The 23,533-nt window shown below is 53.6% G+C and overlaps 2 protein-coding genes across 4 annotated transcripts in view; both read left to right on the top strand.

Moving 5' to 3' along the window:
• Positions 1-17,275, top strand: part of DVL3 (dishevelled segment polarity protein 3) — a 35,326-nt gene extending 18,051 nt beyond the window's left edge. The window contains exons 2-17 of one of the 2 annotated variants that reach the window (XM_067301709.1): positions 4,136-4,205; positions 8,065-8,186; positions 8,602-8,708; positions 9,285-9,420; positions 9,697-9,790; positions 10,192-10,261; positions 10,564-10,703; positions 10,901-10,977; positions 11,442-11,509; positions 11,874-11,924; positions 12,047-12,196; positions 13,049-13,180; positions 13,437-13,604; positions 14,230-14,442; positions 14,749-15,147; positions 15,588-17,275. In XM_067301709.1, the coding sequence (XP_067157810.1) occupies positions 4,136-4,205; positions 8,065-8,186; positions 8,602-8,708; positions 9,285-9,420; positions 9,697-9,790; positions 10,192-10,261; positions 10,564-10,703; positions 10,901-10,977; positions 11,442-11,509; positions 11,874-11,924; positions 12,047-12,196; positions 13,049-13,180; positions 13,437-13,604; positions 14,230-14,442; positions 14,749-15,147; positions 15,588-15,619 (2,029 nt within the window). In that variant the 3' untranslated portion in view covers positions 15,620-17,275. The remainder of the gene's footprint in view (positions 1-4,135; positions 4,206-8,064; positions 8,187-8,601; positions 8,709-9,284; positions 9,421-9,696; positions 9,791-10,191; positions 10,262-10,563; positions 10,704-10,900; positions 10,978-11,441; positions 11,510-11,873; positions 11,925-12,046; positions 12,197-13,048; positions 13,181-13,436; positions 13,605-14,229; positions 14,443-14,748; positions 15,148-15,587) is intronic. The other variant, XM_067301710.1, reaches the window with a different exon arrangement.
• A 957-nt stretch (positions 17,276-18,232) lies between these two features.
• AP2M1 (adaptor related protein complex 2 subunit mu 1) overlaps positions 18,233-23,533 on the top strand; it is a 31,291-nt gene continuing 25,990 nt past the window's right edge. The window contains exon 1 of one of the 2 annotated variants that reach the window (XM_067301707.1): positions 18,233-18,300. The gene's annotated coding sequence lies outside the window, so the exon portion shown is untranslated. Of the gene's footprint in view, positions 18,301-21,093; positions 21,164-23,533 lie in introns of those variants that run through there. The other variant, XM_067301708.1, reaches the window with a different exon arrangement.

The following is a 23,533-nucleotide window of genomic DNA, read 5'->3' as shown; positions in this document are numbered from 1 at the left end:
GCAGTGATTGCTGCTGAGCTCCAGCATGCTTCTGAACCTGAGGTTCAAAACCTCCTGCCCGAGCCTTTGTTAATGCCTCCTGAATTCCTCCTTTCCCTGAGCACGTTAGCTTGTGTTACACCATCTTATTTCTTCATTGTGACCCCCTTGTGGTTAGCGGGTCCTGCTCAGGAGAGACCTGAGCTGGCTAAAGCTAGAAACTCCCTTGTAGTTGCTTACAGTCTCGTCTGGGCTGGAGGCCACCGAAGGGAAATGGGGGAGGTCGGGAGCAGAGCAGCTGCATGCTCAGCTAGCTGGTAATGTCTGCAGAGCCCAGGGGTTTCTAACAGCACAGCAGTCTCCGAGGTTTGATTTTTATTGCTGCCTTTCTCTCCTGTGCACACTCTCTTTTTCCCCACCTTCCCTTCATTCCTAGGACATGACTCTGATATAAAATACCCCCTAATTTCCTGAGCCGGTCTGGGGCTCCCTAGAGAAGGACGCGTCTCCCCGCCCCCCTCTCGCCCATCTCAGCATCCCTGTTGCAAGCTGCCAGCTCCGTCTCCCCTCAGCCGTTCCTGCTGGAAGAGAGCAGGCGGGAAGCTGGGAGCATGGCATCTTCCCAGGTTGTGGGGAGAGGATCTGCCAGCTCTCTCGGAGGAGCCGGCGGGGGGGTAGGGATGGGGCGAGGGACGGAGCTGGATTTCCTCTCCCCTCCCCCAGCTGCATGGGAGCAGATGTGCTGTTTGTGTCAGCGCTGGCAGTTCTGCTTCCCCAAACGCTCTGCAAAGCCAGGCCTGGCTCCGTCAGCAACCCCGGAGTTGTCCCCTCCTCCCCCTCGGCTTGGCCCCCGTGTACGGGCCGCCCCAGTGTCGCTGGGGATGGAGGCTGAATCATCCGCCCACTCGCCCTGCCTCCCCTGTAACCCTCCTTCCCTCCCTCCCTCCCTCCTGCCCTCCCTCCCGCAGGTCTCTTTGTTGGAAAATTCAATGCAGATGAGTATTTCGGAGCGCTGGGCCTGTGGGCCAGACGCTGAGCGCCGCCTCTGCCGGCTCCGGTGACAGGCCGAGGGGCTGCGAGCGCCGTCTGCACGGAGCCATTCTCTGCGGAGAGCGAAGCAGCGCACTTTTGTTGCGTGGCGGAGGCTGAACGCAGGCTCGCCTGGGCAAAGCTCCGTCTGTCTCTCTGTACCAGGGAATTTTCACTGCTTAGTGAGGGCGTCCGTTCTCTGCCGTGTTAGGCCTAACCCCCAGCAGATCCGTAAGCCTGGGAAAATCTGAAACTGGGCTGTTCTGAAGAATGGTAAACTAAAGGCAGTCCCTTTGCAGTCATCTTTGGGCAGATGTTTTCCCTGAGCTGTTGTGGCTCCCACCAAACAAAAAGGCTTTTCAAGAACCAAGAGAGCCAGAACTCATTTGGGTCTGTTTTTTTGGGGATTCCCAGGCTCAGGCCCCATCGACTGAGGGCTCGTCCCAGCAGATCCATGGGAGAGTTTCCTCTCATGGCTGCTTCTCCCTGCAACCATGCAGGAGAAAACGTGGCACTGCGCACAGCTCCCCCAGAGGCTGCTCAGTTGGTGTCTTCTAACAGGAACCTGAAGTCTCGTACATGTGAACTCGCAGTGGGAAGTGAGACTTGAACGGAGTGGTGAGAGGTAGCGGGGAGTAATATTTTAGCACAGGGTTGAGGCTGGAGAGGAATGCAGGACTCGAATAGCTTGGAGACTGCGTGCAGATTGACGGACGTGAGCAGCGTTGCAGGGATATTCTCGCTCGGCATGTGCCTGCCTCCAGCCCAGCGCTATCGGTCTGCTCTGGGGAGTCTAAATATATAATTCATTGTGCTCTGGCATCCGAGTGATAACTAGTGATAAATAATGCAGCGGCTGGGGTAGGGGAGTGCTTTGCGGAGTCAGGCAGGGAGAAAACTGCTCCTGGGTGAAGCTGACCCCTGCGTTGTCTGGGGCAACAGCGGAGTAATAGGAGTGACAAGAGCATCAGTTCTCAGGATAGAAGCAGTTTGGCCTTCATCAGGCCTTGTAGCTGAGGGTTGGCAGGGGTGTGCGTGGGAGTTGATCTACTCTGTCCCCCCCCCAAGAGCAGATTAGTTTGTTTGTGCTTAGCAGTTGGTCATCTTGACCCTGCAAATATGTCACCCTCTCCTTTCACCCGCAGACAGGACTCTGTGTCCCTGAGCAAGCAGCACACAGCCCTGAAATTGGCTCTGCCTGAAGCTCTCTCTAGGAACTGGATGAAGTCCAGGCTACTGGCGACAGTATGAATGGATGCTAGTGCAGCCAGGCTAGGGTGCGTGTGTGTGTGTTTGGAAGTGAGGAGACAACAACTTGCCTGCGTGTGAAAGGGCTGGCCAGGGCGCTGAAGGAGATGGGTGTCCCAGAGAGACTGACCGTGTTTGATGCTCATCCTGGACTGCAGGAGCTTTGGGCAGAGGCTGGCAAGGGGAACATGGTCTGAAGAAGCGTTAGGCGGGCAGGGTTTTAATCTGGCCTCACTGTATCTTTCCTGCTTTTCCCCGCTTCTCCATCCGCACAAGAGGAATTAACGCTCATCTCAGGAGTGGATTAGGCTGCTCAGACTGTGACCTGCTAGTCTGCCTTCTGAGGACGGATAGCACTTGTCTGCTCCCTTTGCTGGCTCTCCAACTTAGGCAGGGATCATGAGTGGCAGCTGCCAGCGAAGACCTGGCAACCTGCTCTCTTTCAGCCCACGGGACACCCCTTTGCTGAGAGTGCGTCACTGGAGGGACCAGCGAGGCTGGCAGGGTGGAGCAGAGCCTGCTCCCCCGGTTTTGGTGTTCAAGCATTGTTCATTCGCCTTTTCCTGATGCTTTGTGAGTGTTGACGTGGTTTGCTGTCCTATTTTCAGCGACTGTTTGGGCAGCTGTCAGTGCCCCAGTAAGTGCATCCTGGAGCCCAGAGTACCTGTTCCTCCAAGCCCCGGCATGCTACGTCTTGATGGCAGTGGCAGGCTGCATGACAGGCTGGGGCAACGGGTCACAGCGCCAGGTCCAGCTGCATCCTCTTCCTTTCTCTGTGAACTGGGGACTGTCTTGAGGACCCTTGAGGGCTCTTGATGTGATCCTACCTCTGTTTACTATGTTAGCTACCTTCAAGCTACTTTGTTTTAATATGTAATTTCCCTTTGTTTCACATTCATTCTTTTCCTGTTTGATACCCCTCCCCCCCCCAAAAAAAAAACACCATAGTTTATTCCTTGTTTAGCTGCTACCTGATTTTTTTTTTTTTTCAGCACGTGTGTCAAGCTACCTTAGGTGTAGCTTGGAAGTGGAAATTTAGAAATACCACAAATTACTTGTAAAAGTTCTTCATATGAAATAAGAATAATTTAAATGTAGCGGTTTTGTAGGAAGGAAAATGAGCTTATTAAAGCCTGTTTTTCAATTAAATTTGATTTATCAAAGACAGTATTAATTGTATCTGGTGAATTTATAAGTTGTTTCAGTTGCAGACTCTTTGCGGCAAAGGTATTCAGGTGATATCCAGGTGCCCAGTGATATTTAAAACCAAAAGAATAAATCTTTTCCCCAAAGAAACCAGAACTTTTTACTGTTGGAAAAACAAAATTATCAGCACTCCTCTGCTATGAAGGCTAGTAATAATGTAGCTGTTTGTGTAATACAGGAACATGACATTGTGGCACAACTATAAAGCTTGAAGTGATGTTGAAATAGTATGTATATAATTAAAAAGCGACAGTAACATTTGGGAGGCAGCATGTTTAATGTATTTCACTTTCATGTATTAAAAGTCTTGACATAGATTGTGATCTTTTCAGATCATTATAAAGAAGGTACTTCTTTAGAAATAAGCAAACTGGTAAAAATATATATCTGAATTTTGTTAACTGATTAAAGTATGAATCTGGGGGCAAAACAGCTGGAAGACATGGGAGAGTCTGTTTTGCCCTTGTTTTCTCCTCTGCAGCCTGCCGGTTACGGCTGTGGACATGGGACAGGCTGGTGTTAGGGTGAGCAGCAGGGAACTGCGGGTCCTCTCTCTGTCCGCTGCCCAAGCCTGGGCTGTTTGCGGTTAAGTGCAAACACACAACTTGGCAAAAGTCTCCTTTTGCTCTGAAGTTCTGCGTTCAGCTCTAACTACCTCCTCTCCCCTCTGCAGGGTGGTGAAAGAAGAAATCTCAGATGACAATGCCAAGCTTCCCTGTTTCAATGGCCGGGTGGTGTCATGGGTAAGCAAGTCCCTTGCTTCGTTATCTCTCTGCCTGTTTCTGCTCCTTCTGAAAACCACCATTTGATTGCACAGTGCCAAGAAAAGCACTAGGACTGCTCTGCACTGTTAAAGTGCTAACTGCTACCAAAGCTGATGAGGTGGATTACCACGCTCCCGTCCCTCTGCTGGAGACTGGGCAATGTGGTGCTGGGTCCCCCATGCCGGGGAGGATGTGGGATGCCTCTGCCAAGAGCTCGCTGTAACTGATGCCTAGCAGAGGTGACGGTCCCAGCCTGTCCGCAGCGTAACCCATGTGCCCCTACGGCAGGGTCAGCTTTCCGAGAAAGTCCCACCCCGGTGACTGGCGCAAAGGGCATAAGTGACTTTAGTGCTGGTGAAGCGGACTGGATTTGACTGCCCTGAAGACTAAAGGTACTGCCTGGGCAGCTGCAGGACAAGCTTCTCCCTCCGTGCCATGCCATGCACATGCTCTGTCCCCTGCCCGCATGCCTCCCTCTGCCCCAAAGGGGACCCTCTGTTTGGGGGGGAGAGGGTATTCAGTCTCCATAGCCCATCATCCCTTTTTCCCCCCTGCTGAGCTGCAGTTTGTGCTGGTTGGGATGTGTGGATCTGCCCCCAGAACAGAACAAAGACCCAAGTGCCTTTTTTCAGAGGCCACCAAGCTGCCACTAAGCAGGGACAATCTTCAGCCTCTTGCAAATCAGGCTAGATAAGACCTGATGCTTCTCCTATCCCTGCATCAAAAAGCTGAGCCTTGACTGGGGGGGCAATGAAGCGACTGCATTTGGCAAAGGAGGGTGGGGATGGCAAAGGCTGGGTAACAGGACCGGGCAGGCAGGCGCCCTGTTGCCAAACTAGCTCTTGCTGCAAGGCCGGCTGCGCAGAGCGCGGGGTGGAGCCCTGCGTGCGCAAGGAAAAGAGGGTGCTCTGGGCTCCGACACAAAGAGGCCCACAGGCTGCAGCTGCTGGACTGTTTGCAGCCCTCCCTCTAGCGGTTAGCTGGGCCCTTGCAAAACACAGAGCCCCTCCAGTTCTCGTCCCCCCTCCATGCTATTACTGCTGCATCTGTCCCTAGACATTTCCCCCTCGCTTCATTTCCAGCTGCCTTTTGTTTTTGTATGCTCTCTCAGGGGGTCCCAGGGGCTCAGAGCCCTCTCCATGGCTCTTTTTTACATGGCCTGCTTCTCAGTGTGGTTCGTGTGTCCACACAGCCATTGGCTTTCCTTGCAGTGGTTCTCTGGGGCTGACTGCTCAGTGTGAACAGCATGGGACCAGTGCGGTTTGGTCCGATCCACCCGCAGAACGCTAGCGTGAGCTCCGGTCTGACCAGGGCACCGTGCTGCTGCTGCGGACAGCATCTGAAATGCTTGCTCCTTGTGGGACAGTTGTGCCTGGAGTTAGCACCGCTGCCAGCTCTTATGCACTAAGGGTGACGGCAGTCCCAGGGACCTTTATGCATGGCTGACAATCCCTTTTTCTTTCCCTGCTGAGATTCCCCGTCTGTGGTTGTTTTGGGGACAGGGGGAACATTTGCTTTGCTGTTTCTGCCGGACAGGCTGGAATGAGACTATTTTAGAAACTTGGTGCTTATTTTAGTGAGAGGGAAAGATGGGGGGTTGGATAGGAGCGAGTATTTCCTGACAGCAAAAGAGGCAGGAAAAGTGTAGGGTGGTTATTGAAACCTTCCCTGGAGGAAATCCCAGCCCCAGGAGTTTTGGAGGAAGGCAACATCAGAACCCCTGCTCGGGAACACCCCCTATGCCCCCTCCCAGGACTGTTTGATAGCTGCCTGCAGCTAGCCTCTTGTGTCTGGATTTATTCACCTGGTCTCATCTTGAGACCTTCAAGCACAGAACATTATGAATTTTCCCTAGGCAATGCTGGCCACTGCCAGCATCTCTTCTCTCCTTGTGCTCCCAGGCAGCAGCTGCCAGAGCAAGGATGTGGCCCCCCAGGGAGTGGGATGTGTCCTGGGAAGGCACGTCACTGGGAAGGTGCTGGGAGCAGAGCTGGGCATGGGCCTGGGGCTTGCTGGAGGGAGGGTGGCTGAGCTGAGAGCAAGACAAGAGCTGGTTAGACAGTTGTGAGAGCAGGAACTGTTGGGCTTGTCGTGGGGCCTGCAGGACGGGCTCTGCAGCTTTTGACACTGCAGGGTGCTCTCTGCCCTGTCTGTTCCCTCTGCTGGGGCTTTCCTGGGGCTACTCTGTCCTCCTTGCTCCAGCTGCATCCCTGTCTCTGTTCCCAGTGCCTCCCTGGCAACAAACCTTTCTTCCCCTGCCCTGATGATAATCTGTGGGCTCCATCTGCCCCCGTTTTCATGATTTCCCCGGTTCTCAGAGTTGGACAGTGCATGGCTCATGCTGTTTCATCAGTGATGCTGAGAAGTGCCCAGAATCTCTAGAAACAGGGGCTCTGCCTCCTCCTGTCTGGCTGGCAGCTGCTCCTGCTTTCTTGCTACATGTGTGGTTCCCCCCACCAACAGGTGGCAGAGCTGCCTCTGCATTTCCCCTGGACTTTACAGTGTGGTGAGCAAGTATCAGCTCACCAGCTCCTTTCCAGCCCTCATTTCATGGTCCTTCTCACTCTCTTTGTCCTTACCCGTAGTGGCACATCCTTACTTGTGTTATATTAGACCTCTCCTATCATTACATGAGTAGGCAGCTGGTTTAAGTACACAGACTGAGGCCTGACTCCTGCCTTGGTGGTCTTGCCTTACTGGGCTGACTCCAGACTGACCCACAGCCTGTTCTATCTGGGGCAGATCAAGGTGCTGGGTTCTCTAGTCCTCCCCTGAAACTAGGAGAGAGCTAATCCCCCTGCTTTCCAGTGCCTGTGCTTTGCAGGAAGCAGGCATGGGACCGACAAGCACAGGAATGAAAGGATGCATTGGAAAGTCCTTGAAGATGGAATTCGACTTTCCCTTGCTCATGTGCTCCACCCTTTCCCTGGGAACTCACTCCTTGGCCAAGGAGAGGGATACACTTTCCACTGAGCTCAATTGAACTTAATCTGTTTCTTTCTATTAGCTAGCCCATTCACCTTGGGAAAGGCCCTGTCCCATTCCCTGAGCCCTGAAACAGCTAGTTTATGTTGAGAGCCAAAGGCTCAGAGGTAGGTGTGCCTGCGCTGCCCCAAAGCATTGCTAGTATAAATAGTTCCTGGGCTTTGAGACTTGCTTGAATTTCTGCCCTGGGAAAGATGCTGAGCCTCCCAGAGGATGGCTGGAGGCTGTGCCCAAGCCACTCAACTGGACACAAGTTAAAAGTTTGCAAAGGTTTTGTGGAACCCAGAAGACAGCATGCTGGAGTCTACTTCAAGGCCAACCTTGACTCTGGACTCTTAACCCAACTCCCAGGAGCTGGGAAGATGAAAATCCTGCTGGGTCCCACAGCTTGAGGACATAGCTGTAGAGGCCAGTAAAATCAAGAGAAGGTCAAAAGAGGAATGACTGGTTGCTGTCTCTTCTGATGTAAGAACTGGGGGAAATCCCCTTTTTGCCTCAGGACATTTGCTAAAGTTTATCTGAGCTCAAAAGTTGTGCAGTGCGAGTGTGGAGATTGATGACAGAGACTCGAAGCAGAGCTGTTAGCCACCCAGATTTCACTGCTCAAGAATTCCCTGAGGAATAGACAAATGACAAATAGATGGAGGCTGGGAGCATGTTGAGGGGGGATGTTGCTACATGCTTGGCCTCATTCTATACCCTTTCCTGGACACCTGCTGTTGGCCACTGTCAGAGATGAGGTACTGGGCCGGACAGGCTTTATGGCCAACTCGTTTGGCCACTCAGGTGTTATTACTTGTAAATGTTTTCCTGCCTCCTCAGCCATTTCATTCTCTGTCTCTCGTCCCTCCAGCTGGTGTCTGCAGAGGGGTCACACTCAGATGCTGGGTCAGTCTGTGCTGATAACCAAACAGAGCTGCCACCCTCCATGGAGCGCACGGGAGGAATTGGAGACTCCAGGCCCCCCTCCTTTCAGTAAGTTACCTGATCACACATCCCGGTTTCCTAGGGACCACAGTGACTTTGTTTTCAATCAGAATGGGAAGACCAGAGACTGGGGTGTCCCTATACAAATTGGCAGGGATCACAGCCAACCAGAGGGCCTGATGATGGGGCTGGGAGCAGATTTGAAGTGGAGCTCTATCATTTAACAAACAAGGGCATGCTTAAAGCAGTAAAGGGTACTTGGCAAAGAGCCGACCCAGCTTCCCTAGTCCCTTGCCCTGCATGCATAGATGTGCAGTCATTGTTCCCCACCATGTCTGCTCCTCCTCCTCAGAAGAGGGAGACAGCTGATGGCAGCAGGTGAGCACCTGCCAGTGTAGAGGTAGAGAGAGCCTGCTTAGGCCATTCCCTGTTGGACATGTTTGTCCCTTTTATCTCATCACAGCCCTAACACCGGGGGGAGTCGGGAAAATCTGGACAATGAGACAGAGACAGACTCCGTGGTGTCATCGCAGAGGGAACGACCTCGTCGGAAAGATGGACCTGAGCATGGTGAGTGTTGCCATTGTGGCCAGAGCTCTGCAGCGCGTGGCCGGGGCACGGTGGGAGGCACTAGCCACAGACATGGGGCAGCTCTGTCTGCTCTGCAGAGCCTTCTCAGCTCAGAAGGTCTGTTCAATGGCCTGAGGCTGTAGCCTCATCTTGAAGGTAGGAGCTAGCCTCTACGTGGCATCAGAGCTTGGTGGTGTGACCGTTAGGGGCAAAGGAGACTGCTCCCATAGAAATCTCAGGAATGGGAGAGAGACAGCAGTGCTTCAGTCCTTCCCAGTGAAAAGTGCAGTGGGTTGTAGCCTTCTTATTACTCCATGCTGCTCCTTGGTCTGCCAAGGACCAGCTGCAACAGCCTTCCTTGACTTTAGCAGCCTTGTTGCTGGTTGGCTCATCAGTCTCTTCCCCATCTTCTAGCGGGGTTGAAGAGGTATCCCACAGGAGATGGATCTCAGAGCCAGCCTGCACTAGATGGGGTTGTCTGATGGCCAGGCTCCTTCTGAGAAGGTTGCTGTGGGCCCTGAGGTGAGGAATTACCTGTGGTCTGTCTTAAGCACACTGAATCTTCTTGCTTCCTAGCACCTAGGGTGAACGGGACAGTGAAGGGAGAGCGACGCCGAGACCTGGGCGGGTACGAGAGCTCCTCCACGCTCATGAGCAGCGAGCTGGAGACCACCAGCTTCTTTGACTCAGATGAAGATGACTCCACCAGCAGGTAGGAGAGCTTAGGGCCTGGAGGAACACTGGCTTCCCCCTGCCTTCCAGCACAGAGAGATGCCAGCACAGAGCACAGTAATTCTGGGTCCTTGTTCAGACCTGCTATTGTCTTGAATCTCACCCAGCAGCCACCTCTACTATCATCTGTCCCCTGTATGTTGCTCTGCCTCTCTGCTCCTGGAGTCCTCTATTCCCTATGCCCTTTTTTGTGGCTCTTGTGCTGCCAGAGCTGCCCCACAGCGACAGAAGAGCTGACTCTTACTTTTGCCTCTAGATTTAGCAGTTCGACAGAGCAAAGCAGTGCTTCCCGTCTGATGAGGAGGCACAAGCGACGCAGGCGGAAACAGAAGGCTCCACGGATTGAGCGGGTACCTGAGGGCTGGGTATTCTGGGGAGGGCAGTGTAGGGCAGAGTGGGCTGCTGGGTGGATCTCTCCAGGGCTGATAGGGATTCAGCTGTGTTTGCAGTGGGCACATTTTTCCTTTGGATAGGTTGACTCTTAAGTGCTGAGACTTTATAAAATCCTATTAACCCTTCCCAAGCTAATGTAGCCTTGAGAACTGGGACCACAGACCTTGTTCTGACTGTGGAGAGGTCATAAGAGCTGTGGCTGATGCTCCCCAGCTCTGCAAAGCTCCCACCCTTAGGCTGGAGCTGGGCGTGGTGGCTGTGGTGCCACAGGGGTGGTGGGGAGCACATGTGGAGGGAGCTGAGACTGGGAATGGTACCAAGACACAGGCAGACATCTCGTGTTTTGTTTGTGTTACAGTCATCATCCTTCAGCAGCATCACAGACTCCACCATGTCCCTGAACATCATCACAGTCACGCTTAACATGGGTGAGTTGAGGCACGTCCAGCGCCTGCAGCCCTTATGGAATGAGATTGGCAGTGGAGCAGGGAAGTGGGGAAGAGGCAAGGAGAACGCAAGAACACATGGGGAGGGGTGAAGAGATGGATTCTTTGGGAAAGTAGCTTGTCCTGAAGCACTGCTCTCTTGAGAGTTTTGCTACGTCCTGGGAGGTCTCTCCAGGAGATAAGTGTGCAAGTGACCATAATTAGCACATAGTTTGTCTGAGGTTAGGGCTTCTTGTGCCTTCTGCTTTATGATGTTTTGTTTCTTTCTCCTTCCATCCCTACAGAGAAATATAACTTCCTGGGTATTTCCATTGTGGGACAGAGCAATGAGCGTGGAGATGGAGGCATTTACATTGGCTCTATCATGAAGGGCGGTGCTGTGGCAGCTGATGGCAGGATTGAGCCGGGAGACATGCTCTTGCAGGTACTTCACACCCACATACTTCCATCCTTGAGCCTGGGAGAACAGTAGGGGAAGACCCAGAAGCCTCCTCGCACATTTTGGCAGACTAAACCCAGGAAGCTACTCTTGGAAGGAGGAAGCTGAGTCACTGCTGAGCTGAGCGGGGAGCTCTACCTCTGGCCACATCTTTGGGACTCACCCCTTTGTGTTGTTTGCAGGTGAATGACATCAACTTTGAAAACATGAGCAACGATGATGCTGTACGGGTGCTGAGGGAGATTGTGCACAAGCCTGGGTAGGTACTCTGGGTTTGCTTCTCACTTCTGTGGGCATCTGTGTGGCATGTGCTTGGGGTCTGCGGGTTGTGTCTTCCAGCCATTTCTTCCAGCAGCTCTGAGACTGCAGGAACCCAGAACTTGTGTTTTTAGTATTGCTTTGGTTCCTGGGTTTTGACACCTAAAGCAAGAATTGGAGCCAACCTAGTAGTGGTGAACTGGGGGGCCGCATCCCAACTTTTGGGGATGCTATGTCATCTTTTTGCTTAGCTTGGCTAAGAGGAGGGTTGCAGCTCCTACTGCCTACCCCATCGTTTTGTCCATGCCACTAGGGAAATTCATAGGTGGTGGGGGATAAGGGCACTGCGCTAGCTACTTTCCTCTGTCCCCCAGGAGGAGAGAGCCTGTATACAGCATCCACCTTGGGTCTCATGGGGGGTTGTGCCACTGGGCTCTTGTTCTAACTCTTGCCTTTTTGCTGCAGGCCCATCACCCTGACTGTTGCCAAGTGCTGGGACCCCAGCCCCCGAGGCTGCTTCTCGTTACCTAGGAGTAAGTGGATAGCTGACCCACCCTTAATGCTGATGCCCAGCCCATGTGAGAGCCCTGCCTTGAGCACTTACTTGGTTGTTGTCTTGTTCCTCTCCTTTGTGTGTGTGTAATGCCGTGTGGCGCTGAAATGGGGTTTGATAGGGGTTCAGCTCTCCTGCTAGGAGGCCACAGTGTCCTATTCCCAAGCCAAAATGCCCATAAGCCCAGCCCTCCTTCCCACATCACGCTGGGGACGCGTTTCACTGGGGCAGGGGGGTCACTTGCTCAGAGCGCCAGAGGACAGAGAAACACCCCCCTCAGCCATAGGGGGATCTCTCCCTCTGCACCTCTCCTGCTGACCCTCCCTCTCTTCTTTCTCTCCCAGTTGCTCCCCAGCGGATCTGGGCTGGGCCAGACTCTCCATGCTCCGATCCGGGTGAGTCCCGGCAGATGCTGGGGATGGAATGGGCTGTGTTGAGTCCCCGTCCCCGCCCCAGAGCTGGATTTGATGAGGGGATGATTTCTGATAGCTACTGACTGACCTTCTCTTCACTGCAGGTGAGCCCATCCGGCCAATCGACCCGGCAGCCTGGGTGTCCCACACAGCAGCGATGACCGGCACCTACCCAGCGTACGGTATGAGTCCATCCATGAGCACAATCACTTCCACCAGCTCCTCCATCACCAGCTCCATCCCAGAGACCGAACGTAAGTCCTCGTGCCTCTGCGCTCCCCGCACTGCACGGCTTCCTCACCTGCACTGTGCCCTAAGGGGAGCGATACATCTGTGTGGGGAAGGTTTGCTGAGCTGAGGGACGAGAGAGAGAGAGCGAGCGAGAGAGAGAGCGAGCGAGAGAGAGTGTGCTCTCACCAGGCAGGTGCATGGATCAACAGGAGTTCTGACTGGGTGAATTAGTGCCACATTTCTCGGTCTCTACTTAAGGAGAGCAGGAGAGCCTGGACACAATCCAAGAGCTGTGGCAGGTGTGAGGAGAGGCTCAGGGAGCAGTCTGAGGTTCCCAGCTGAGAGTGCAGGGCCAAAGGGGAATAGCTTTGCCCTGGAACAAGGCGTACTCAGACACCAGATAGGGCAGGATGAAGAAGGCTTTTAGGAGCAAGGAGCCTTGCAATGGGGCAGGGACCGGCTGAGCAGAGGGCTGTTTCTGAAAGTTTTGGGTGATTCTAGTAAATAGAACCCAGAAACAATTGTCTCAAGAGCTCTGAGCTGGGGCAAGAGGCCAGGAGCTTGCTGTAACTTGGTAAGGAGCAGTGAACTCCCTTGCTGAGCCATGTGGGCTGAGATGGCAGCTTTTTGGATCTCAGTTGCTTGGGTCTGGGTGGAAGGAGATTTTAGCCTGTGTTTGTGCAAGAGGAAACAGCTCACATGCAAAGAATAACATCGGAAGGCTGGAATGGAGGTTAGGCTGGCATGCACCCCAGGGCTGTCTGCGATGTATTGTTCCCTGGCCCATTCTTCCTCTGTGTGATGCTTCCATGTAGTCTTGTGGTCTCTTCTGTCCCCTCTCATCTCTGCTTCCCTTCCCTCTCTCCACACAACAGGCCTCGATGACTTTCACCTGTCCATCCACAGTGACATGGCCACCATTGTCAAAGCCATGGCCTCACCAGAGTCAGGCCTGGAGGTGCGCGACCGCATGTGGCTGAAGATCACCATCCCCAATGCCTTCATTGGTAAGAGTCTGTGCTGCCTCCAGCAAAGGCAGGGAGTGGGGAACAGGTGGCCTATTTCCCAAGCACATGCTCATAAAGGGAGCATCTATGTCAGTGTAAAATAACTGTTGACCGGGCTAGGGTCACAAACTGAACCCTTGGCTGTGCAGTCCCTTTTCATCTTTGGGCCTGCTTTGCCTTGACTCCAGTCTGGCCCACTCTGCTTCAAGGGCTGCTGTCCTCTCTTGCTGCGTTTAACCCTGATGTTTCATGGCAGGTTCGGATGTGGTGGATTGGCTGTATCACCACGTGGAGGGCTTCACAGACCGTCGTGAATCCCGCAAGTATGCCAGCAATCTGCTGAAGGCTGGCTACATCCGACATACCGTGAACAAGATCACCTTCTCAGAACAGTGTTACTACATCTTCGGGGACCTCTGTGGCAGTATGGCACTTAGCTCTGGGCTTGGCATGGGCGGGAGGGAGAGGATGGTGGGGCGGAGCCCTGCTGACAGCTGGGGACGGAGCCACAGCCATTGCTGTCAGGCTTGGCCCCTTGTTCTACAGACCTCTTTAGAGAGCGATGAAAAATATCCCAGCTCCCTTGTCATGCTTGCTGGGGCTGCGAATTTGGGAGCATTGTTGACACTGTCATGTGCCACAGTCTTTTCCCCTGGGCAGCCAAAGCAGAATTTTAGCCTTTTCTGACTGTATTTGGCTCCAGGCTCTAAGCTTTCACTGCTGGCAAGGGAGTGATGCTCTGACAACTGGGTTCTGCTCAGATAAGGAGGATGGGGGAGACTAATTTGCGAGGCAAGCTCTAGCTCTGATGTGGTCCTTTCCCTCTGTGCTTGTTTCTGTCTCAGAGTGACAGCTCTGAGTCACGCAGCCTGGCTGCTCTCCAGGCAGCCAGCACAGTTGGCCGTACTGTTTAACAGGGAGAGTGCCAGCTTCTCTCATCTCCTGTGTACCCCATCATTGCCCTATCAACAAGGGTGGACATGAAGCTGCTTTGTCACGCGTGGCTGTCTTTCCACTTGGATTAACCATTGTTCTCTGCTTTCCTGCAGACATGGCTAACCTGTCTCTTCATGATCATGATGGCTCCAGCGGTGCCTCTGATCAGGACACTTTGGCTCCGCTTCCACACCCGGGAGCTGCACCCTGGCCTATGGCTTTCCCATATCAGTATCCACCACCTCATCCGTACAACCCCCACCCCGGCTTCCCTGACCCAGGCTACAGCTATGGAGGGGGCAGTGCAGGCAGCCAGCACAGCGAAGGTGAGTGAAAGGGAGCCAAATGTGCCTGCAGAGCTGGACAGGTGCCCTGTTCACTAGGGGGAAGCAGCAGGAGCAAGCTGGTCCCTTAGGCAAGGCCCTGTGCGTGGGGGAGCCAAATTAAAGCTTTCATTTAGATGAATCCCACAAGTGTTACGGGATTAGAGTTGAAAGGAGACTGAGACCATGGACTGTGCAGGCTGGTGGCTGTGCTGCAGTGTGCTGTAGTCCTGTCTTGGTGTGGGGTGGAGGAACCTTTCTTCTGGCTTGTCTGATGTGTCGCTGAACCTTGCCCTGTGTGTTTTGCAGGGAGCCGGAGCAGTGGTTCCAATCGCAGTGGCAGCGAGAGGAGGAAGGAGAGAGAGAAGACCGGGGAGTCCAAGTCAGGTGGCAGCGGGAGCGAGTCGGACCACACCACCCGGAGCAGCATGCGGCGTGAGCGCGCAGCCAGTGAGCGCTCGGTGCCTGCCAGCCAGCACAGCCAGCGCAGCCAGCACTCCCTGGCTCACAGTATCCGCAGCCACCACAGCCAGCAGTCGTACGGGCCGCCCGGCCTCCCCCCTCTCTTCAGCCCCCCCATGTTGCTGATGCCTCCACCGCCTTCAGCCATGGGGCCCCCCGGGGCGCCGCCGGGCCGTGACCTGGCCTCTGTGCCCCCAGAACTGACAGCCAGTAGACAGTCCTTCCGAATGGCCATGGGCAACCCCAGTGAGTTCTTTGTGGATGTAATGTGAAGCGCCCGTCCCCTGTCTGTCTGCTGCCCCTCCTTCCCCCTTCCATCCCTGTCGTTTGTCTCCTAGGAGCAGCCCCAGCTTCACCCCTTGTTTTTTATGGGTCTTTTTTTTTTGGTCTTGATAACTAAAAGAAAAAAAAGGGAAAAAAAATAAATGGAACTAAACCTTGATTCTAATCCCTCCTCGAGCGGGGTGGAGGGGCCTGGCAGGCCCGCTGAGCCCTGCCAGCCCAGCCCGCCACCAGACTTGTGTATTGCCAATGGTAATTCCCTCCTGCCGTCCTCTCTAACCCCATTAATCCGCATCCATCCCAGCGCCCTGTGCTGCTTGCCCGTGTGTCGCTGCTGCCGCAGTCCTTCCGCCCTAAACATCTCTTCTTTCTTTTCACCCTTTTGTGTTTCTTCTATCAAGCAGCAAAGAATTACGGGGTGTTTGACTTTCTCTGAGCCTGCCGCCCCCAGGGGGGAGAGCTGGAGCGTGGCGTGGCCCCACAGGAGGACATGGAGCTCCAAGGGCGCTGGGCACGCATGGCGCTGAAGATGTCTTCTTTTCTCCCCCTAGCGGAAGACACCCTGCCCTTTCCACAGCACTGAGAGGGGAGCAGGGCCCAGCTCTGGCCTTATATCTGTTTAAATCCAAGCAAGTGTAATTGCCTTTTGGCTAACGCATGAATGTTCCAGGGCTTCAGTGCCTCTGGGGAGTGGAGAGATGGTGCCACTTCCCATTTGCCTCCCTCCCCTTGCCCCCCTTGGGCCAGTTCTGAGCCTGGCACTGCCCCGTGGCAGAACCCTCCTTCCCGCTGCCCTGACAGCAAGGCTTGAGATGGGGTCTGTTCCTCCTGCATCTAGCCCCAACTGGTGCTGGGTGCCTAAACACACGCAGCCAGGGCCCTGCAGCTGCCCTGGGGGGTGTGGTGTGCATGGGGGTGAATGTAAGGGCAGAGCTCCGCTTGCTGTGCCAAAGGGAGCACAGAGGCCCCTGCCATGCCCTTGGCGCTCACCCTGCTCTTTGCCCTCCTGCCTAGCACACCTTGCTGCCTGTCTCCTGTGTAGGGGCTGTCCCTCGCCCCGGGCCCGTGTCCGCAGCTGGCGCCTTCCCCCTCCTGCTCTGCCATGCTGCCGCTCAGCACTCTGACACCTCCCAAGGTCAATGCTGCTGTGTGGGTGGCCTGGACAGAGCTAGAGGGTGAGGGAGGGTTCGCTTCATGCTTTTGGGGAAAGTGGAGGTCTCCTGTGTTTGCTGGCCTGCCTCACCCTCTGCCCCGCAGGACGAGCTCTGCTGGCCCGCCTGGGGGAGGGAAGGGCCTCTGGGCCCAGAAAGCTGTGGCACTGGGCCTGCCCCGCTCCGGCCTGGGTGCGAACGGCTCCCCGAGGAGACGCAAACTTCTGCGAATTCAGGCTGCAGCCCAGGACTGTGGTGTTGAACGCAGAGCCCTGGGCCCAGTGCCCATAGAGGATTGCAATGGCAGTTGAGTCCGTTTGCTCCGATGCTTTCTGCTGTTTTTTCTTCGTCTTTGGGGCCTGTGGAGCCTTTCTTCCCCTCTCCAAGAGTGGAGGGGGAAGGAGATGTGCTTTGGGTGGGGGTGGGGGGCAGCCCCTCCCCCAGTGCCCGGGGCTGAGCACGGTACAGTACAGATGCGCTCGACCCTGCTCCCGTTGGTGCTGGCGCCCTGGCGCCCTCTCCTATTGCCGACCACGGCTTTCTCTGCAACAGTGTTGCCTCCTTTGGCCTTTCTTATGTTTGAAGTTTTTATATTTTGGAGATGAAATGTATTTTGCTCCTCTGGGGTCTGTGCTGTGCCTGCGCCCCCTCCGCCAGCTCCTATGTGCCACCAGTTCATCTCCCTGTGACTCCCTAAAGCCTCTCCTCTCCCTGTGCCTGCTGGTGCCAGTTTGCCCAGTGCCCAGTCTCTGCCATCTTCCTGTCCCCTGATCTTGGTGCTGGCAAGCTGCCACCTGTCCCCTCTCTCCTGCCTCTTGTAATGCCACCCAGCATCCTCCCCTGACCACTGCCCTGCCCTGCCCTGCCCTGCCCTGCCCGCTGGATTTTATAAAAACAAAACCAGTCTTCTTGTTTTTATTTATAAACATAGTTTTATTGGACTCCTGCCTTGCGTTGGTTTTTTTTTTTTTCAGCCCCCTCTTCTTTTCTCTCTTCCTGTGTTTCGCTTGGCAGCAAGCTCTGGGCATCAAGGGGGCAACCTGGGCCTGAGCCTCTTTGTTTTCTAATTGACTCTTCCCGGGGTATCGAGACCTGCTGTGACTTAAGCTGCGCCTGTCCCAACCTCCTGCTGCTGCTTGCTGGTGCAAGGGCTGAGAGATCACAGGAGTGATGAAAAAGAAAGATGAAAAATTATTCTTTGGACCTCCAAGGAAGAGAGATGGGCAGTGCATGCATGCAGGGGAGAAAATCAGTGGGACCTGGGCAGGTCTGGAAGTGGGCTCAGACTGGCCGCTTTGCACAGCATCGCTTCACCTGTGGCGCGATGAAGGGGAGAGGGCAGGGAGAGGACAAGCTGCCGCGGGGGTGCCCACACGTGCAGCCTGCGAGAGGGGATGGCGCGGATGGATGATGGGAAGGCGGCAGCCCCCATAGCTCAGGGTAGGCCGGGTGCACCTGCCTTTCCCCACAGGCCGTGTCCCATGGGTGTCCCCAGCCCCCTGTGAGCCAGGGCACGAGGGACAGCTGAGGGCAGTGGGCTGAGGGCCCTGATTGCACAGGCCACGCTGGGGGGAGGGAAGGCCCCGCGCTTCGAGTCCCCCCCCGGGGTGGAGGGGCTGCCGCCGGGCCCGCACAGCCCCACGCGTGGGCACGGTAGCTCTGCACCTCCCGGAACTACAACTCCCAGCTCACGCCGCGCCGTAGGACTACAACTCCCGGCACGCACCGCGACGAGGGACCACAACTCCCAGCACGCTCCACGCGCGTCTCTCGCCGAGCGGGCCGGCGGGATGCGGAGCACCGCCCGCGCCCCGCCTCCCCGCAGCGGCGCATGCGCGGCGGCGGCGCGGCGCGGGCGGGGCATGCGCGGCGGCGGCTCTGCAGTGATAGGGGGGGCGCGGAGGGAAGGGGGGGCGGTGGCCGCCATCTTGGGCGCTGGGCAGTGAGCGGCGGCGGGCGGCGGCAGGTGAGGCGCCGCCGCGCGGTCCTTCCCTCTCCGCGCCGGGGGCGCGCGGCCCAGTTCTCCCGCGGGGCGGCTTCCGAGGGCGGCGGGGCTCGCCTCTCCCCTGGGGCCGAGCCGTCGCGGGTGGCGGCTCCCTCAGCGCCCGCCGTGGGCGGGGGTCTGCGGGCCTCCCCCGGCGGGCGCGGCGCGGCGCTGACAGGCCTGGGGGTGTCCTGTCAGGGCGAGGCCCCCCCGGCGGCCGCCCTCGGGGGGTCCCTGGGCCGCCCCGGCGTCCCGCCCGCAGCCGGCGGGGCGGTGAGAGGGGAAGCGGGCTCTCCCGGGAGGACTGCGCCTCAGCCCACTGCGAGCGGGTGCTGGGCCTTCTCCCGGCGTGGCCCCCAGCCTTGCCGCCGGCTGGAGCTGGCCCTGCTCTGGCGTCTGCTCGCGTGTTGCTTTCGGGGAGGGGGGTTATTAGCCGCCTGGGTTAATTAGTGCTCCGTCCGGAACACCCGTCGTGGCGGCTCCGTGTCCGTGGTGCTGCTGGAGATCGGGCGAGGGTGGGGGCAGAGGCGAGACCTGAGCGGCACAGGGCGTCGGGGGAAGGTCTGCACCGCCGCGCTGGGTCAGCCCGAGCAAAGGTCTTGCAGTCGGATCAGGCAGGAACTTCCCTTAAAATGACTTATCTGTGCTACTGATATGAACGTGAATTAGGTAGGTCGTGGATTGCACCCTCTAGCTTCCTCTGGAAAACCTGCTGAGGCAGAACGTAGCTCTGCTGATGCTAAACTGCTTGTTCTGAGGCTTGAAATGGCCCTCATCCAACAGCTCTTCTAAATGCATTTCCACTTCCTTTCTTCCTTGGTCTTGATTTCTGGAGTCTGTAAAGCTACAGGAAATGCAGCCTCTGTTTATCATGCAATGCAGTTGACTCCTCACTAGGAAATGAATCTTGTTTGATCTAGCCTTCTCTCTATAAGCTGTAAGGTTTGATGATCTGTGTGTTTTTGTTTTTGTTTTTTTTTCCCTTGCTTTAGTATGACAAAGCTGCTATCAAGTTTTAGCCTTAGGCTGCTAAAATCTGAGCCTGGAACTTTCCCAGACAGGTGAACCTGGATTGTGGCTCAAAAGTCTAGATATCATGAATTTCTAATTGAATATAGGTTCATGTAGTGGTGTTTTGTTAGGGAATGTTTCCTTGAATGCTATGAGAGCTATAGTTACTATTCTAATTGGTAGTAAATGCTAGACTTGTTCCTGTCAGTTTTGCTTGTAGGGACAGTATCTCATCTGGTGAGATGCTGCCAAACTGCCTATTTCCATATTTTCCCTGCCGGAAGGAAAGCATCACTTCCCCTCTGTTGGGAATGCCATGTTACTGACCTCTAGTGACAAGGATACCTGGCATTCTTTAGGCTGCAAACTGTCCATCCTTTCCTCCAAGAAGAGACCATTTCAGATATCTTTGAAGGGTATTATGGCCAAACTCTCACCTCCAAGGCAGCACATCTCTAGCTTTTTAAGAATTGAGTCTTGAGGCTGTGAAGGGTTGCATCTTGAATTCTTTGAAACACGGATGACTGGAAATGCACTCTGCTGACTGGATGAGTGTCTCATCTTCTTAATGAAATGGGGATGATCACTGAACAAAACATGCTTTGTATAGAAACTTCCTTTGACCCTAGTTAAACTTTTTCTTAGCTTTATCACTTCTTGATGCAGCAATGAGACAAGACTCTCTTGTGCAGCACAGAATGTCTTGCACCAGTGTTCTAAGCTTATATTGCTGAAGACCACTAGTGTATGTTAAGTATGTTCTTAGGGTTAACTGAAGGGCAGACAGAAGTACAGCCCAGGGTGCCAAAATATAGTAGGTCTGTATAGTACAGCCTGTTTTTTTTCCTTTAGTAGATGACCTACAGAGTCGCAGAATGGTTGAGGTTGGAAGGGACCTCTGAAGATCATCTAGTCCAACTCCCCGCCCCATCCTCTTTACATCTTCCTTTCAGATATTTATACATATTGATAAGATTCCCCCTCAGTCTTCTCTTCTCCAGGCTGAACAGTCCCAGCTCTCTCAGCCTTTCCTCATATGAGAGATGTTCCAGTCCCTTATCTTAGTAGCCCTCCACTGGACTTGCTCCAGTAACTCCATGTCTCTCTTGTATTGGGGAGCCCAGAACTGGACACAGTTCTCCAGATGCAGCCTCACCAGGGCTGAGTAGGGGGGAAGGATCGCCTCCCTTGACCTGCTGGCAATGCTCTGCCTAATGCAGCCCAGGATACGATTGGCCTTCTTGGCCACAAGGGCACATTGCTGACTCATGGTCAACTTGTTGTCCACCAGGACCCCCTGGGTCAGTCTCCACAGAGCTGCTTGCCAGCAGAATCAAAAGTTACTAGCAAGCCATATTTTATTTTGATCTCGGCAGGAGGTTGGCAGCTTGGCTGAAAGCTTGCAGGCTGAGGCACGGGGTGTGAAATGCAGTTATCTGTTCCAAAGTCACAGTAGCAAGAGATACTGGCAAGCTGGGGCACCTAGACCATTAGTGATCTGCAGAATACAAGCTCTTATTCAAACCGCGGTCCCTGTCTGTAACCTTTTCTGTTAGAATATGAATAGAATGCAAGGCACTGTTCAGGGCTCTAGCTCAAGAGTGAGCAGTCCAGCAGTTGCTTCAAACTGAATTTAAAAGTGCCTTGGAACAAAACTAGGATAAAGTTGGGCTCATTGTAAGGTGGAGAGATGTGTTAAAGGCTATTTCTCTGATGCCTTACAGGAAGAAGGGAGCTTGCCATCTTCCCCTGTGTCAGTGTTCATCTCCTGTTATCCGCTAGGCTGGTTGTGTGCAGTACGTCACATAGAAGTAGACTGTAGGAGGAGAGCCTGGTAAGAGTTGAGTGGGTTTCTCTTCTGCCCACTGGCTGTGGAGATTTATGGGATTGGGTTTAAAATAGGAACAGCTTCTCTGAAACCGCTGGGTTTATCTTGGTAGCTGTTTAGCTCATGGTGTGCCTCTTAATTAAATTATGCTGCCTGTCTTCACCGGGATGAAATGATTGCAGCTACTCTTGTTTAAAACCAACCGCAGTCCGTGGCCTCCTGGAAAGTGGCTAATGCAGCTCTCTAAGCAAAGCTTAGGGCTTGGATTAGCTGGTGGTGTGATGACAGCATTATAAGCCTTAAGCCTTTTGATTTGATAATGGTTTGTGCTAGCCTGAAAAGACTAGTTTACTAAAATAACTCCAGCTTGTCAGAGCAGCCTGACTAATCCCCCTCTCTCTTCAACTGTTGTCACTTTTCCAAGATCATACTTCTGGAATGCAGAAATTGTTACAGTTGGTGACTTGGCCTTCAGTCCCCTGAGGCAGAGGGGCAGTACCTTTCCTGGTTTCCTCCTGGATGAGAGCTCAAGCAGCTAATGTACCTTGAACTGCTTAGTTGGATAAGCTCATTAATGCACAGAAGTCTGTCTTACTGTTAAGTCTGAATTCAAACTTTCTTTTAATAGACTACTAAATAGGTTGGTTGCTTTACACCAGCTTATTAACTGACTTGTGATTGTTGTTTCCTAGATGTGCTGTGCAGATTAGAGAAATAAGTATTCTAGTTTTCATTCAAGCTAAGCAATGTCTGTGCTGTGGAAAGCTTCTAGCCCCTTAATGGGAGCAAGAAAACTGAGACTCTCTGGGACTGGTGGTTACTGTGGATCATCTTGTATTTATTCACCTCCTCTACTTGATGGCAAAGGAAACTGGATGAAGCTAGCAACTTGTCTCACAGTGGGGCTGTCACCTAAATGCCTTTGTCCACAGATGAGCGGAAGTCCCTTTGGGTCTGTTTGTAAAGCTTCAGTTGCTGGCTCTGCCGATACCTGAGTGGAAGGGTAGCTAGGCAGACCATGTAACATACTTATTTTGACCACCTGTAGACTACTAGACTGCTACTCTGGAGAGGTATTTCTGTAGTAAGAGCAACATCACACCTGACTCTGTATGATATTGTTTGTCCTAAAGGCACAGTTGAAGATGAATGGACAAACGCACCCTGCCCTGTCATAACGGTACCAGTGCTTGCCAAATCCTGAGACTATTGGTGCTAGATAGTAATGTGAAACTGTAGTTATATGGTTAGGGGCAGTAGAAGAACTTCTGTCCCTGCTGTCAGGTTGTTCCTGAGCACTTATTCTTGAGCTGCTGTGTTATCGCTGTGCCTTGGAGGAGGGAACGCAGGTCTTGCTAAACAGACCTGACATAATAGCAGGCAGACCAGGCTCCAGAGTTCAGTACTTGTTCTCTGTGCTGAAGGGAAACTCTGAGAAATGGGCCTGTGAGGATACAGACGAATTTGCTCTTTCCCAGGGCAAAAATGCCAACATACGTTCAAAGCTTAGGGTGGCTCCAGTAACATTAGGCTGTAGGCACATTGCTAATGACATGTTCCTTCCAGACAGTACCTCATTCTTTTAGGACTAGAACAAGCGTCTTGTGCCTGGATGTGAAGCTGTTGTTACTTCAGGCATGTTGCCTTATACCCCTATAGAAAACTGACTAATTCGTTGTTTTTCCTGAGGAGTGGATTTGAGCAGATATTTTTTTGAGCATTTTCAGAGGGGTGTGTGTGGGGGGGGGGTATTGTGCTCAGCTGTGCAAATACAGTTAGAAGAGCAGACAACTGTATTCTAAAGTCTGTGTGGTATAAGTTGAAATTACTGCTGTTCCTGCTGGTGTGGGATAGGATTAGTAGTCTATGTGGTGTCACTTAAAAGACTTTGGGATATGGGGCATTGATGTAGAAAGTCACTTGTTTGAATGTCTGTATACATCTGGGACTTGGACTAGAGTTTGACTTTGTCCTTCATACCCTAACTGAAAGATCAGTTCAGTACTAAAGTGTTTTGTTATTGGCATGATACTAGTTCTCTGAAGAGAGAACATGGGAGGCTAAAGCACAAGACAAGACCTGACAGTCCATCCTTTTCATGTGGTGCTTCTGGAAGAGTTGCTGCAGATATTGAAGCTTCATCTCTGCCCTTGGAGAGACAGCAGCTCAGCCTGTGCATTCTTTGCCAAAGCCTGTGTTCCCTGGGAAGAGGGAACAAGCTATGATTGACGGTCCCTTTCTTATATCTGTGTTGCTTAGTCTGAGAAAGCTCCATGCTGTATATCATTTACTTTTTCTACAGCTGTTCTAGGTCAAAATCCGAGAAGAGGCAATGGAAGTGGGCTGGACTCCTTCCTTACTACAGGAGGGAATTAC

Source organism: Apteryx mantelli, chromosome 9 (genome assembly GCF_036417845.1).
Source record: "Apteryx mantelli isolate bAptMan1 chromosome 9, bAptMan1.hap1, whole genome shotgun sequence".
NCBI lineage: Eukaryota > Metazoa > Chordata > Aves > Apterygiformes > Apterygidae > Apteryx > Apteryx mantelli.
Note: the sequence above shows the minus strand (reverse complement) of the source record. Positions and strands in the feature narration are given on the sequence as shown.